The sequence below is a fragment of the Schistocerca piceifrons genome, chromosome 3, assembly GCF_021461385.2.
Source record: "Schistocerca piceifrons isolate TAMUIC-IGC-003096 chromosome 3, iqSchPice1.1, whole genome shotgun sequence".
In the NCBI taxonomy this organism is placed as follows: domain Eukaryota; kingdom Metazoa; phylum Arthropoda; class Insecta; order Orthoptera; family Acrididae; genus Schistocerca; species Schistocerca piceifrons.
Genome location: NC_060140.1, coordinates 499,569,203 through 499,586,492, shown reverse-complemented (window position 1 = coordinate 499,586,492; position 17,290 = coordinate 499,569,203). Strand labels below are relative to the sequence as shown.

The 17,290-nt window shown below is 41.1% G+C and overlaps 1 protein-coding gene across 1 annotated transcript in view; it reads right to left on the bottom strand.

Annotated features, from left to right (window-relative positions):
• LOC124789997 (sodium channel protein Nach-like) overlaps positions 1-17,290 on the bottom strand; it is a 116,734-nt gene that overhangs the window by 41,868 nt on the left and 57,576 nt on the right. The window contains exon 6 of the mRNA XM_047257540.1: positions 11,954-12,007. Coding sequence (XP_047113496.1) covers positions 11,954-12,007 — 54 coding nt within the window. The remainder of the gene's footprint in view (positions 1-11,953; positions 12,008-17,290) is intronic.

The window sequence follows — 17,290 nt, the reverse complement described above, 5'->3', positions numbered from 1 at the left end:
TTCTTTTTTGTGACTCTTTTTGGGTCCACGTTGACTCCTCCTACAGCTCTCCCCATCGGCAAGAAAATGGGGTTCCACAAGGTTCCGTGCTGAGCATCCCTCTCTTTCTCATAGCCATTAATGGTCTGGTGACAGCTGTTAGGCTGCAGTGTCCCTCTCTTTGTATGCTGATGATTTTTGTATCTACCTCGCCTCCTCTGCAATGGTTGCTGCAGAATGCCATCTACAAGTGGCAATCTGTTGGGCCCACTCATGGGGTCTCTCTCCCAAGGCTTTCAGCTTTCAGCGGCCAAGACTTGTGTCATGCATTTCTGCTGTCACCATACAGTCCATCCCCATCTGGAATTGTTCCTCGATGGCAAGCCCTTCAAGGTGGTGGACACCCATCACTTCTTGGGTCTGGTCTTTGATGCCCGGTTGACATGGCTCCCTCACCTTTGCCAGCTGAAGAGGACGTGCTGGTCCCATCTCAATGTCTTTAGATGTCTGTGCAATACCATCTGGGGTGCAGACCGCTCTGTTCTCCTGCGATTGTATCAAGCGTTGGTCCAGTCTCGTTTAGACTATGGAAGTCCTGTCTATGGTTCTGCATCACCTTCAACACTGCAGATACTAGACCCCAACCACCACTGTGGGGTCCGACTTGCGACTGGTGCCTTCCAGACTAGCCCGTACTTATCCTTCGTGCAGAGGCAGGGATTCCACCACTGCAAGTTTTGTGCCAGCAACAGCTGATATCTTCTGTCTTGTGGGCCCCTACCACCATGGCACAGCATGTCCCCAGGTTGCGGATAGGGGATATGGCCTTCAGATATGAAGGGTAGCTGCAAATACAAAAAATAAGCAGTTGCGGACAGCCAGTGGGGAGCAGGTGATGGCATGATGAACCATCCCTGTTCTTCTTCTCTTACTATCAAATCTATTCATCAAGAATCAGCACCATTAATGGGCATGGGTCACTTTGAAATAAAATATTCTGGAGGTAAACTAGGTTCCCACTTGGATCTCCAGGCGGAACCTACTTCGAAGAGATTCAGGCCAAAAGGAACTTTCAGGTTGGGAACATGGAACGTTAAAAGTTTGAACAGGCCAGGAACGTTCCAGACATTATTAGATGAATTAGATAGATACAATGTAGACATTACAGCTATTCAAGAAACTTGGTGGCAGGGGGAGGGTAGCATAAAGAGGGGCAACTATACATTTTTCTATGGAGGTGTGGAAGCTCACAGTTTCAGAACAGGTTTGGCAGTACAGAGAAAAGTGCTTCATGCAATCAGAGATACATGATTCATTAGTGACCGACTATCAGCTGTAGTGTTGTCCGGCAGGTTGAATAGACTAGTAGTAATTAATGTACATGCACCAACTGAAGACGCTGAAGAAGTTGTTAAAGATGGCTTTTATGAAGAACTAGATCAACTGTGGGATGAGTTCTCCTTGTATGATACAAAATTAATCATAGGTGATTTTAATGCAAAGATAGGGAAGGAGGAAGCATTCCGGCCTACAATTGGGAAAGAAAGTTTGCATAACATTTCAAATGATAATGGCACAAGGGTGGTTAATTTTTCTGTTTCAAAAGACATGATTGTTGAGAGCACATATTTCAAAAGGAAGGACATTCATAAAGCAACTTGGGTCTCTCCGGATGGACACACCTGAAACTGAATTGATCATGTTCTTGTAGATCAGAGGTGGCACACTAGTATAGAAAATGCTAGGACTTTCAGGGGAGCAGACTGTGATTCTGATCATTTTCCTGTAGTTGCCAAAGTTCACCAATGGCTATCTACAGCGCAACATCAAGGTGTGACAATGCAGAACTTGTTAGGTTCGACACTGACAAGCTAAATGATGAAAACTTTAGAAGAAGGTACATGATAGAAATTTCAAATAGGTCTGATGCTCTCAGGATAAACGAAGATCAAGACAAGGATGCAAATAAACAATGGACCACTGTGAGGAATAATATCAAAGAGGCATTGAAGGTCACAATAGGTACAATTAAGAAGAACAGGAGGAAACTGTGGTTTGATGAGGAATGCAAGAAATTGGTAGAGGAAAGGAGAAAAGTGCAATTAGATTGGGATAGAATGGGAGACAGAAAACAAGAGGAGTTCTTGAACATGAGAAGGGAAGTTGGTCATAGGCTACGGGCAATCAAATTAAAAAAAATGGAAACAAACAGTAAAACAAAAAAACATTAGGGAACTTAACCTAGACATAAATGGGTATAGGAAGGGGTTCAAGGCTCGGACAAATGCACTTCGAGGGAATGCCGGGAGAATACTGACAGACCCCAGTGCTATATGAAGTAAATGGAGGGCGTATTTTGAGCATCTATTAAATGTACACCAGGAAGCAGGAAATGAGCAGGCATACGAAATACACACAGCAGAACCCCAGATACCTGAGCCAACGTTAAAGGAAGTAAGAGATGCAATCAACATTGAAAAACCATAAAGCACCAGGATCAGATTGCATAACTGCAGAATTAGTTGAAAATGCAGGACAGAAATTGGTGGAAGTAGTTCACAAAGTGATGACTAAAGTATGGAACTCAGAGTGGCAGGAGTCGATTCTGGTCCCAATTTTTAAAAAGGGTGACAAAATGGATTGTAGTAATTATAGAGGGATATCGCTATTACTAGTATGTTCCAAAATTTTCTCGAATATTCTGCTAAGCAGGCTTACACCATATGCAGATGAAATTGTGGGGGATTACCAAGCTGGCTTTTGGAGGAACAGATCAACTATAGACCAAATAATCACCCTGCATCAAATTTTGGAAAAGAAATGGGAATACAATAAACCAGTTCATAATCTTTTCATAGATTTTACAAAAGCACATGATTCAGTATTGCAATCAAAATTGTACAGAAATCTTTTGGAACCTGGAATACCAAAGAAGTGTGTTAGACTTACAGAAGCAAGTTTTAAAATACAAAAGGTAGAGTACGTGTGGGGAAATTGGAGTCAGAAGAATTTGTAATAAAGAATGGACTTAAGCATGGACATGCTCTGTCTCTGCTACTTTTTAATTTAGTCCTAGAATATATTGTACGAATAGCAGCAGATAATTCAGAGGGTGTGGAGTTAAATGGAAATATTAAGATATTAGGGTATGCATATGATCTAAACATCATTAGTGATAGGAAAGAATCTGTAACAGCAAATGCAAATGTGTTAATCAAGGCTAGTGAAGATGTTGGTCTAAGGATAAGTGAAGACAAAACTAAATACCTGGTTACTACTAGAATGCCAACAACAGTAGATCAGGAAATTTTAAGAGTTGGAGACATGCAGTTTGAAAAAGTGAACACATTTAAGTATCTAGGTGTGGACATCACTTCGAGAAATGAGATTGAATCCGAACTGAAGAAGAGATTACAGGCAGGAAATGCATGCTACTTCTCACTGAATAGATTACTTTCATCACGGATATTGTCTAGAAATTTAAGGATTAGAATATATAAAACTATTATTCTACCAGTTATGCTGAATGGGTGTGAGACTTGGTCTCTCACTGTGCAAAATGAAAAGCTGTTTCGAGTATTTGAAAACAAAATTTTGAGGAAAATTTTCAGAGCAAAAAGGGATGACATTAGCGGAGAGTGGTGAAAGCTGCATAACGAAGAAGTTCACGAACTCAATTCAAGCCCTGACATAATCAGTATTATTAAATCACATAGGCTGCGATGGGCGGGTCACATAGCTTGAATGGATGGGGGCAGGGCAGTGCGCAGAGTAATGCTAGGGCACTTAGAGGGAAAACGTCCTGTGGAGAGACTGAGGCGTAGATGGGAGGACAATGTGATTTGAGGAGACTAGGTATTGAAGGTGAATGGAAGGAAATAGCCCAAGACAGGGACAGATGGCGAAAATACGTTGCTGCGATAATGGACTCTCAAGTCTGGTATGACCAGTGAGAAAGAAAGAAACAGCTGATATCTTATGTGCTGTGCATTCACTGCACCCCAAAGCACCCTAATTATGGTCTCCTCTATCCAGACATGGAGATCACCCTGCCACAGTGGCATCCACATTGTGGGCTTACTGTGGCTGTCCGCATTCAGTCACTCTTTTCTGAGCTCCAGCAATTGCCTTTACCACCTCTCTTCTCCACTCACGCATACCCCTCCATGGTGTGTCTCTCTCAATCAATTCAAAGGACTCTGTCCCTCTGATGGCTCTTTCCCACCAGTTCTCTTGTCTCCTCAGTTCCTTTCAGGGTTCAGAAGTGATCTGTACTGATGGCTCCATGGTTGCTGGCTGCACTGGTTTTGCTTACACCTATGCATGACACACAGAACTTCACTCCTTGCCAGATGGCTGTAGTGTTTTTACTGCAGAATTGGTAGCCATCTTGCGTGCACTGGACTATATCCGCTCCTGCTCGGGTCTATCCTTCACTATCTGTAGTGGCTCATTGAGCGGTTTGCACGCTGATGGCCAGTGCTTCCCTCGCCACCCATTGGTCATCGCTATCCAGGACTCCCTTCCTCTCCTCACTCAACGTGAGTGCTTGGTGGTTTTCGTTTGGACCCCAGGCCATGTTGGGATTTCTGACAATGAACTTGCCGATCAACTGGCTAAATTAGCTACTACCAGGCTGAACAAGCTCAGGGCAATGAAGGACTCTACAACTCCACAGTGGTCCTCCTTACAGGCCTCTCATAAGGCCTCTGTCATCCTCTGCCGGCTCCGCATCAGCCATACTTTTTTGACTCACCGTTATCTCCTCCGTCATGAGGACCCCTCTCTCTGTCATTGTGGATCAATGTTGACTGTGGCTCACATCTTACTGGACTGCCCCAACTTAGCCGCCCTACAATGGACTTTTAGCTTTCCAGAATTGCTACTCCTGGTGTTGGCTGACGATGCCTCAGCAGTGGATCTCATTTTAAGTTTTATTCGTGATGGGGGTTTTTATTGCTTTATTTAAGGGAGGGGCCTTCCACCTTATCGGTGAGTGGAGGGATGGCAGGCTTTCGTGCTCCCCCCTTCTCCCTGACTGGATTGGCTTCAACTGGGCTTGGTGGTTCACCCCAGCCCTCTGCCTTCCCTCTCCTTTCCTCATGAGGTCTGTTATGTCCTGAGCATCTCTCTTGTCTCCTGTGCTTCTTCCTTCATGCCCCTGTCATTAGTCACTTTCTTTCCCTCACCTCGTCTTCTGTCCTTTTCCTTCCTTCCTTGTCAATAGTTTATCATTTTATGGATGTTGTAGTTCCCTCTTTTAATATGAGATTTTATCAGTTTTTGTTAATCTCAGGTTGGAGGGACTGATGACCACGTAGTTTGGTCCGTTCTCCAACCAACCAACCACTTCTTGGACCACTGGCAGACATACTGATGGAAGATGTGGTACTACCAAAAAAGTGTCATTACATCTGTTTCCAGCAAAGGTGTTGCCAGCAGGAAAAACACAGCATATCCAGCTTGTCTTGTATGCTGATGCTGCAGCAATCTTCTGCTCCATCACGAATTCCAGCACTCTCCAACTTCAGCTGCATTCGCCTCAAACAACCTGCACACCTAAGCCTTCAAGTGGTGCCACAAATTCATTGCTACCAAAACGCAATTCTTGGTAGTTACTCACTATGCCATCGCTACAGTGCTGCCAACCATGAACAACACAGGCAGCCCTGTTCCACAGAGTGACATTGTGGGATTTCTTGGTGTCACACTAGCCTGCCATCTAATGTGGCACCAGCACAACTGAGATATGTCAGGAATGAAGTCAGCGGTTGGCTCTGCAAGGTGCACCCATTACTGAATCTACTTCCACCCTACTGTCACACCTTGGTGTCACAATGTACAAGATGCTGCTCTATCCTGTACTGGAATATATTGCTGTTGTGTGGGATCAAGCTGCTGAAATTCACATACAGACAATAAAAAGAGTACAGAATTACACACCAAAATTGGCTCTGCACCTATCTAGGACATTTGTGACAGTTCAGCTGTCCTCTGGCAGGGAATCAGTTGCCCTCTGCCAGCTGCGCATTGGCCATACATGGGTAACACATGGTCACCTACACCATCGCGAGGACCCACCTCAGTGCCGCTGTGACTGCCAAATGACAGTCGTCCACCTTTGGTGTTGGGCGATGATGCCTCAGCAGCAGCTTTAGTTTTAAGTTTTATCTCTAAGAGTGGGTTTTATACTTCTATGTAGGTTTTAGCACATGTCCTTTGTCCCTCTGTGTCCTCCACCCGAGTGCTTTTAGCATGGAAGTTTTAATGTGCTGCAGAGTGGCTTGCTTCTCCTCTTTATTCTTGTGGTAGGCTAGCCACTGTAATCTGCTTTCTTGTTTTACTCTCTTCTGTTTCTAGCGTCTCTGTTGTTTTCTTGTCCTCTTTTGTTTCTTTTAGGGTTCATTGCCTTTCCTTCATTCTTGTGGTTTTTCCTTTCTCTCCGTTTTGTGTTACATGTCTTGTCCATTTTATTCTCACACTTGTGGCATTGTTTTATTAGGAATGAGAGACCGATGACCTCATGGTTTGGTCCCTTCCCCACAATTTTAAACCAACCAATGAACAGTTCAGCTGTATGAAATGGTTGACACCTCATGCCGAGGGGACTATCTTCTATGAGAAAAAACAATGATCACACAACGCGAAAAATTCATGTGCTAGACTGAGAAATTCATTATGGTATCCATTCAAAATATCTGCAACAGCTAACTGCATAGGCAGTTGCTACTGGTCTGAGGAAAATTGGCTAAACAAAAAGACTATCACACCTGACATTTAAAAAAAATCGACAAAGGTACAGAAAGCTGGCTTAAGCCAGAGATAAATTCTGCCGAAATTTTTACAAAGGTACACACGGTGTTTAGAAAGGATAGATTGCATGCAACCGGTGGTGGAGTGTTCATCGCTGTTAGTAGTAGTTTATCCTGTAGTGAAGTAGAAGTGGATAGTTCCTGTGAATTATTATGGGTGGAGGTTACACTAAACAACCGAACTAGGTTAATAATTGGCTCCTTTTACCGACCTCCCGACTCAGCAGCATTAGTGGCAGAACAACTGAGAGAAAATTTGGAATACATTTCACATAAATTTTCTCAGCATGTTATAGTCTTAGGTGGAGATTTCAATTTACCAGATATAGACTGGGACACTCAGATGTTTAGGACGGGTGGTAGGGACAGAGCATCGAGTGACATTATACTGAGTGCACTATCCGAAAATTACCTCGAGCAATTAAACAGAGAACCGACTCGTGGAGATAACATCTTGGACCTACTGATAACAAACAGACCCGAACTTTTCGAATCTGTATGTACAGAACAGGGAATCAGTGATCATAAGGCCGTTGCAGCATCCCTGAATATGGAAGTTAATAGGAATATAAAAAAAGGGAGGAAGGTTTATCTGTTTAACAAGAGTAATAGAAGGCAGATTTCAGACTACCTAACAGATCAAAACGAAAATTTCTGTTCCGACACTGACAATGTTGAGTGTTTATGGAAAAAGTTCAAGGCAATCGTAAAATGCGTTTTAGACAGGTACGTGCCGAGTAAAACTGTGAGGGACGGGAAAAACCCACCGTGGTACAACAACAAAGTTAGGAAACTACTGCGAAAGCAAAGAGAGCTCCACTCCAAGTTTAAACGCAGCCAAAACCTCTCAGTCAAACTGAAGCTAAACGATGTCAAAGTTAGCGTAAGGAGGGCTATGCGTGAAGCGTTCATTGAATTCGAAAGTAAAATTCTATGTACCGACTTGACAGAAAATCCTAGGAAGTTCTGGTCTTACGTTAAATCAGTAAGTTGCTCGAAACAGCATATCCAGACACTACGGGATGATGATGGCATTGAAACAGAGGATGACACGCGTAAAGCTGAAATACTAAACACCTTTTTCCAAAGCTGTTTCACAGAGGAAGACCGCACTGCAGTTCCTTCTCTAAATCCTCGCACAAACGAAAAAATGGCTGACATCGAAATAAGTGTCCAAGGAATAGAAAAGCAACTGGAATCACTCAATAGAGGAAAGTCCACTGGACCTGACGGGATACCAATTCGATTCTACACAGAGTACGCGAAAGAACTTGCCCCCCTTCTAACAGCCGTGTACCGCAAGTCTCTAGAGGAACGGAGGGTTCCAAATGATTGGAAAAGAGCACAGATAGTCCCAGTCTTCAAGAAGGGTCGTCGAGCAGATGCGCAAAACTATAGACCTATATCTCTTACGTCGATCTCTTGTAGAATTTTAGAACATGTTTTTTGCTCGCGTATCATGTCATTTCTGGAAACCCAGAATCTACTATGTAGGAATCAACATGGATTCCGGAAACAGCGATCGTGTGAGACCCAACTCGCCTTATTTGTTCATGAGACCCAGAAAATATTAGATACAGGCTCCCAGGTAGATGCTATTTTTCTTGACTTCCGGAAGGCGTTCGATACAGTTCCGCACTGTCGCCTGATAAACAAAGTAAGAGCCTACGGAATATCAGACCAGCTGTGTGGCTGGATTGAAGAGTTTTTAGCAAACAGAACACAGCATGTTGTTATCAATGGAGAGACGTCTACAGACGTTAAAGTAACCTCTGGCGTGCCACAGGGGAGTGTTATGGGACCATTGCTTTTCACAATATATATAAATGACTTAGTAGATAGTGTCGGAAGTTCCATGCGGCTTTTCGCGGATGATGCTGTAGTATACAGAGAAGTTGCTGCATTAGAAAATTGTAGCGAAATACAGGAAGATCTGCAGCGGATAGGCACTTGGTGCAGGGAGTGGCAACTGACCCTTAACATAGACAAATGTAATGTATTGCGAATACATAGAAAGAAGGATCCTTTATTGTATGATTATATGATAGCGGAACAAACACTGGTAGCAGTTACTTCTGTAAAATATCTGGGAGTATGCGTACGGAACGATTTGAAGTGGAATGATCATATAAAATTAATTGTTGGTAAGGCGGGTACCAGGTTGAGATTCATTGGGAGAGTGCTTAGAAAATGTAGTCCATCAACAAAGGAGGTGGCTTACAAAACACTCGTTCGACCTATACTTGAGTATTGCTCATCAGTGTGGGATCCGTACCAGGTCGGGTTGACGGAGGAGATAGAGAAGATCCAAAGAAGAGCGGCGCGTTTCGTCACTGGGTTATTTGGTAACCGTGATAGCGTTACGGAGATGTTTAATAAACTCAAGTGGCAGACTCTGCAAGAGAGGCGCTCTGCATCGCGGTGTAGCTTGCTCGCCAGGTTTCGAGAGGGTGCGTTTCTGGATGAGGTATCGAATATATTGCTTCCCCCTACTTATACTTCCCGAGGAGATCACGAATGTAAAATTAGAGAGATTAGAGCGCGCACGGAGGCTTTCAGACAGTCGTTCTTCCCGCGAACCATACGCGACTGGAACAGGAAAGGGAGGTAATGACAGTGGCACGTAAAGTGCCCTCCGCCACACACCGTTGGGTGGCTTGCGGAGTATCAATGTAGATGTAGATGTAGATACAAAGCAAACTCCAAAAACAGCTAGAGAATTACACACAACTCTCTGAAGATCAATCATTTGCATGCATGCTCACTCTCATTGTCTGCAAATCAGCCAACCCCATGTTCTGATTTAAACTGACAATTGCCTAGACAAAGAGACAATATTTATGGATTTTTCTGGATAATGAACTGGAATGCTCTTACTGTTGTGCAAGTCAACTATGCCTCTTTGTGAGATTGCTAAGAGTGAAGTTACGCTTCAACATATATGTACTGTATACTTAGACAGTGTAGTGAACTGACTAGCCATTGCTGTGGTTTCCACCACTGTCTATCAGTATCGCCACACCTGTCTTTCTATCCAAAAACTTATCTGTATTCAATTTATTCAGCATGAATGGTGAATTATTTTTGAGAATTCTTTTAATTTACTTACGTCTCAGAACAACTGTTTTATATATTGTGAACATATTTACTTTTTCATGTTGCAGTGTAATTATACATGTGTAATAAATACCTGCTGCAATAGAAGAGATAGTAACAAAGCACTAGACTACTTTTCACTGCTCTGTTGAATGCGCACACAAAAATCTGCTATAATTTTTTTTTTTTTTTTTTGTGTGACATAAAACAAAATTGATGTCTGCCATTGATAATGGGCATAGCATGAACAAAAAGAATATTTGTTTGGATTACACAGTGCAAAATCTAAATAGCAAATAACTGCCAAAACCCCATAGGAATTGCAACTAACACTTTTAGGAAAGACATCTAGGATAACAATGTTCCTGCAATAATGGCCAATATTCAGGACTTAAAGGACTTTACTTGCAATATAAGGTAATTGCTAATAAAACTCCGTTTTTACAACATATGGGATAACTATCTTTGACTAAGGTTTTCAAATATTTCTTGGTTAGGGAGCTTAGTGTTCCTTATTTGTGTTCTTATTAACATTTTTAATTATTTCTTCTATATGCTCTTTTGCTATACACTTTTTTGCAAACTGAAGCCTGGTGCACTATACAAAACACTCCTTTAATGTATGCTTTATCGGATTCTTTGTTATGCATATTTGAATCTGCTGCACTTTTTATTCTCAAATTCAACAGTATTATGAAAACAATAGAGTGCTACTCACCATAAGATGACACACTGGGTTGCAGACAAGCACAATGAAAATACTGTTCTGCACTGAGCTTTCAGCTGAACCTTTTTCAGAAAGGAAACACCAACCCACCCACCCGCCCACACACACACACACACACACACACACACACACAAAATCAAGAACATTTCAAACAAACATGACTACTGTCTCTGGCTGGAGCAGCTGGAGATAGTGGTCATATGAGGTGTGCTTGCTTTGTGTGTGTGTGTGTGTGTGTGTGTGTGTGTGTGTGTGTGTGTGTGTGTTGAGGGGGGGGGGGGGGGGGTGAGTTTACAATGCAGGCTCTTTTCTTATCAAAACACCAATATTCCATTCATTATCGTATATCAGTCCAGCACATGAATGCACGCATAGTGTAGTGGTCCAGTTCCAGGATCACTTCCCATGCAGTGGGCAGCTGACATTCCCAGTTCTCTAGCCATTGGTCATCACCCCTACGGATCTGGATGATATACAGGAGGCCCCCAGTCTGCACCAGGTCTGTTGTCAGATCACAGCCTGCTCTGGAACTGGCAGCAAGCCACAAGTCCGAACCTCCATCGCGAACAGCCTGTTTGGTGTTGGGGCCGTGAGGAGCTCCTCTATTACTAACAGCACTTAAACATGCACTCCAGTTGTCACAGCACTTGGCCTCCCCCGACACCAGCCATGATGGTTCCAGACTTATGGTCCAGTTCAAGGGCGGAAGGCAGGCACATGACAAATCACTTGATATAATTCTATACACATTTGGCAAGTTCACTAGGCATGGCATGGAAGGATACATCTGCCAGCACCTGGTCACGTGGCAAATGCCCACAGATATTTAATGGCTACCACAGACCATCATGCAGTCACTTGTCAACCAGCCTCAGTTTACAGCAAGTTTTTTGGTGTATCTATTGACAATGACCCTGCACTACTTTCTCCTGGACAGTGATTAGAATTTTGTTTTTTTTTTTTCCTGTTGACAATGTGTGACTATCACATGGATTTGCCTGTCTGCCTAATGTATGACTGTCTTTACTCACTGTTCATCTGACCATTGTGTTTGCCATTAACACACTGAAGGCACGTGGCTGCATGGAAGTATGGTTCATATCTGAAAGCTTCACAGTCGAACTTACAAACAGTGATTTCCAGCACTGACATGTGACTTATTCAACAACACACATTCAGAGCACTGTACTGGCCATCAGGTACCCAGCTCCAGAAGTCTGTCATTTTGTGCATTTGTGCAGGAGTCAAGAACTATTTATTATCTTCTGTAATTTAATTGTAAATAAGTTGTGCTTAAGAAAACCAGAGCTGTTGAAGCAGCAGACTTACAACAACTTACTTCTGTTTTTTGACAAGCATGGAATATCCAAGAAATTGCATGTTCTTCTAGTACCTGTAACAAACAAGTAAATAAGACAGTCAATTAGAAATTACTTCTGTTTGGTAATAGATTAAAATATGTTTCTACTGCATAGGGACAAATGTGTATTCATTTTTAAAATGTGTTTGCTTTTCAGTGTAATAACCACACACTATGACATGTACATTTGTGACTGCACAGTCAGATTCCTGCAGCAAATGGAGCATGCACCAATGCTGAAGAAATAATACTTGTAGTACTTCAATAATAAAAATTAATCTAATCTGAATGAATAAGATATTGGCAGCCACTGAATATTTTTGTATAGATGCTTTTGAGGTAACTAGATACTGGCAGTCAGATCTAATTTAATTTATAAAATCAAAGAAAGGAACAATGTGTTTCTGCAACTGTCTACCAATCAGGTTTGTTCAGAAAATTTTTGTAAAAGTATTAAGCAAATTAAATACCTTAGAACCCAAATGTTAATATTTACTTTCAGGTAGTTTGACAAAAATCAGAGTGAAGAGAAGGACATAGAAATATTAGTGAATACTACAAACTTCAGGACTGTACTGTGATTTATCTGAACAGTTAGTGTAAGTTGCTTTGTAATTAGTCTCATTTACAAGTGAATGGCAACTTTAATTCATTTAATTTAAATATTATTTAGAAATTATTTAATTTAATCATCTAGAAAATGATGCTATCTAACCATGTTTCTTTATTTCCATATTTTAATCTAAACTCTATATGTCTTTCTCTGATTATTTTCCATATTAGTATCTTCTTCATAGTGTTATGTTTTTGTCTTAACAGATTCCATATTTATGTGAGCCACCTTACCTTTCAATTAGTCAAGAATATTATTTCCATTTTGTTCAATTACAATGCTGTACTTATACATCAAATTTCTTGCAATTAAATTAAAAAAAAAAAGAAAAGAAAATTGAGCTAATTTATCTGTGACATTCTTCACTCCATCTCTACCTCCAGGTGCCTCTCAGCAGCTGCCTCTTGCTACCCCAATACTGCAACCAAAATTGTGACAGATACTGGCTAACTCCCATTTTGTGCTGTTGCAGCCAGATTATCCTAGCTCCTAGCTACAACCCTGAATTGTGGCCAGTTAATTTCTCTCTGACACAAAACTTTATACTGCCAACAGACAGGGCAAGTTCTGAAGAGATATATCAATCTCACCCATTTACTTACACTGGGGTGCATATCTCAGGTTCAAGATAAGCACCATCAGCTGGAGAGTTTACAACTGATATCAAGAAAACACACTTCAGTAATGAGAAGCAAATGAAATACCTACACCTATTTGCTGCTAATTTGTTTCAGTAGCATTCGTCCCGCTAACCTTAAACCAGCAATGTTATTACAAGTCTCTAATTGTAATTACTCTCTGTTATTCTTTGCCTGTTTCCAACTCTCTCACTATTCTCTTACATCATACCAAGACTACTTCTCTCCATGTCATTGTCTGTGACCAGTTTCCTATAAAAGATTACCATGGTTACCATGATCTCTCTCTCTCTCTCTCTCTCTCTCTCTCTCTCTCTCCCCTTCCCTCTCTCCCTCCCTTTCTGCCTCCCTCCCTCCCTCCCTCCCTCTCTCTTCTCTGTGGATGCCATATCATCTGCCTGATTGCGACAACTCCTCCAGATTAATCTCTCAGACCATGTGCTTTCCATACTTTCCTTAGTCTACCAGCAATATCAGAAAATTGTATATCTGTCAGTCAACAATAATAAAAAGCAATGACAAATTTTAATAGTCCGCAGGTAGGCAGCAAAAGCTGTCACGTTACAGTCTGCCTCTATAGTCTATTAAACAAAGGAAAATTAGGGACAAATATTTTTGTAAACACAATTTTTTGTTCAATGAGAAGATGGAGTATAATGAATAAAATATTACAAATCCTTATCAGTCGGTGTGAGCATGGCGGGTGGATGGAGGATCTGAGGGTGGCCTTTTTAAGTTTTTCTTGACTATCTCAGAAACTGCAGCGTCTAGTAAAATTGTTTAAACTATATTAAATTGCCTACAAAAAAGGTTTTATTCATTTTTACTTTAGGACTAATTGCAGGGGATGGAAAAATTGCAGATCATTAAAAATATTAATTTATTGGTGTGAAATTGATGTCTATTGTTAAAAGAAGTGGGTTAAGAATGAATATAAAATGCATGTACCACACATGAAAGCAGCAGAATAATGTTAAAGGATAAATTGCGTTCTGGGGGTGAAACAGGATGGAAAGGCGGGGCTGGAGGTTACAAGCATGAGGGAAAGGAGGTCACCAGATTGTGGTCACGCACTGCCCTCCTTTATAGGCTTGCAAAACGAAGACGAGCAGGCAGTTCCTCGTTCTCTGTACTGCATTTGTCACAAAAGCAACTACAGGCTATTTCACAAAGTTATAATGACCCTACCACAGCTCACCTTAGGAATCACTGGTGATCAAGTGCACAGACACTCCCAAAGGGAAGGGTATTTATTTTCCACAAATTGTCTTAACACTACATTGAATACAGATGATGTTGTTGTTGTGGTCTTCAGTCCAAAGACTGATTTGATGCAGTTCTTCATGCTACTCTAGCCTGTGCAAGTATTTTCATCTCTGAATAACTACTGCAACCTACATCACTCTGAATCTGTTTACTGTATTTATCTCTTGGTCTCCTTCTACAATTTTTACTCCACATACTTCCCTCCAGTACTAAATTGGTGATCCGTTGATGCCTCAGAATGTTTCCTACCAACTGATCCCTTCTTTTGGTCAGGTTGTACCACAAACTTCTCTTCTCCCCAATTCTATTTAGTATCTCCTCATTAGTTACGTGATCTATCTATCTAATCTATAATGTTCTTCTGTAGCACCACATTTCAAAAGCTTCTATTCTCTTCTTGTCTAAACTGTTTATTGTCCATGTTTCTCTTCCATACATGGCTACACTCCATACAAATACTTTCATGAAGGACTTCCTGACATTTAAATCTATACTTGACGTTAACAAAATTCTCTTCTTCAGAAATGCTTTTCTGGCCATTGCCAATCTACATTTTATATTCTCCCTACTTTGACCATCATCGCTATTTTGCTTCCCAAATAGCAAAACTCATTTACTACTTTAACTGTCTCATTTCCTAATCTAACTCCTTCAGCATAAACTGATTTAATTCAACAACATTCCATTATCCTCATTTTGCTTTTGTTGAAGTTCTTCTTATATCCTCCTTTCAAGATACTGTCCATTCCATTCAATTGCTCTTCCAAGTCCTTTGCTATCTCTGACAAAATTGCAATGTCATCATCAAACCTCAAAGTTTTTATTTCTTTTCCCTGGACTTTAATCCCTACTCTTAATTTTTCTTTTGTTTCCTTTACTGCTTGCTCAATATACAGGTTGGATAACATCTGGGATAGGCTACAACGTCCCTTTTGTGCCCCTCAACTCTTATAACTGCCATCTGGTTTCTGTAAAAATTGTAAATAGCCGTTTGCTCCCTGTATGTTACTCCTTGCCATCTTTAGAATTTGAAAGAGAGTATTCCAGCCAACATTGTCAAAAGCTTTCTCTAAATCTACAAATGCTATAAACATAAGTTTGCCTTTCCTTAACCTATCTTCTATGAGAAGTCATAGGGTCAATATTGCCTTGCATGTTCCTTCATTTCTCTAAAATCGAAACTGATCTTCCCTGAGGTCGGGTTATACAATTTTTTGCATTCTTCTGTAAAGGATTTGTGTTAGTATTTTGCAGCTATGACTTATTAAACTGATTGATCGGTCACTTTCTTCTTGAAGTCTGAGGGTATTTCACCTGTCTCATACATCTTGCTCTCCAGGTGGAAGATTTTTGTCATGGCTGGCTCTCCCAAGGCTATAAGTAGCTCAAACGGAATGTTGTCTACTCCTGGGGCCTTGTTTCGACTAAAGTCTTTCAGTGCTTTGTCAGATTCTTCAGGCAGTATCATATCTCCCTTCTCATCTTCCTCTATGTCCTCTTCCATTTCCATAATATATCCCTCAAGTGTATCTGTCTTGTATACACCCTTTATATACTCCTTCCTCCTTTCAGCTTTCCCTTCTTTGGTTAGAACTGATTTTCCACATGAGCTCTTGATATTCATAGAGGTGGTTCTCTTATCCCCAAAGGTCTCTTTGATTTTCCTGTAGGCAGTTTTTATCCAATGCCTAATGATATATGCTTCTACATCTGCACATTTGTCCTGTAGCCATTCCTGCTTAGCCATTTTGCACTTCCTATTGGTCTCACTTTTTAGACGTTTGTATTCCCTTTCATCTGCTTTGTTTATTGGCTTTATATATTTTCTCCTTGCATTGATTAAATTCAATATCTCTTGTGCTACTCAAGGATTTCTACTGGCCCTAGTCTTTCTACCTACTTGATCCTCTGCTGCCTTCACTATTTCATCTCTCAAAGCTACCCATTCTTCTTCTATAGTATTCCTTTCCCCTGTTCTTGTCAGTCGACCCTAATGCTCCCTCTGAAACCCTCTACAACCTCTGGTTCTTTCAGTTTATCCATTCCCCATTGCCTTAAAATCCTGCCATTTTGCAGTTTCTTCAGTTTTAGTCTGTAGTTCATAACCAATAAATTGTGGTCAGAGTACACGTCGGCCCCTGGAAATGTTTTACAATTTAAAATCTGGTTCCTAAATTTCTGTCTAACCATTATGTAATCAATCAGAAACCTTCTGGTGTCTCCAGGTCTCTTCCATGGATACAACCTTCTCTCATTATTCTGAAACCAAGTGTCAACTGTGATTAAATTATGCTCTGTGCAAAATTCTACCAGGCAGCTTCCTCTTTTATTGCTTTCCCCCAGTCCATATTCACCTACTACTTTTCCATGTCTTCCTTTTCCTAGTATTGAATTCCAGTCCTCCAAGTTTATTACATTTTCAGCTCTCTTAACAATCTGAATAATTTCTTTTTTCTCATCATACATTTTCTCAATCTCCTCCTCATCTGCGGAGCTAGTTAAACATGCACTATTGTGGTGGATGTGGGCTTTGTGTGTATCTTGGCTACAATAAGTCATTCACTATGCTGTTCATAATAGCTTATCCATGTTCCTATTTTTTACTCATTATTAAACCTACTCCTGCATTAAACCTATTTGATTTCATATATATAACCCTGTATTTACCTCACCAGACGTCCTGTCCCTTCTGCCACGTAACTTCACTAATACCCACTATATCGAACTTTAACCTCTCCATTTCCCATTTTAAATTTTCTAACCTATCTATCCGATTAAGGGATTTGACATTCCATGCTC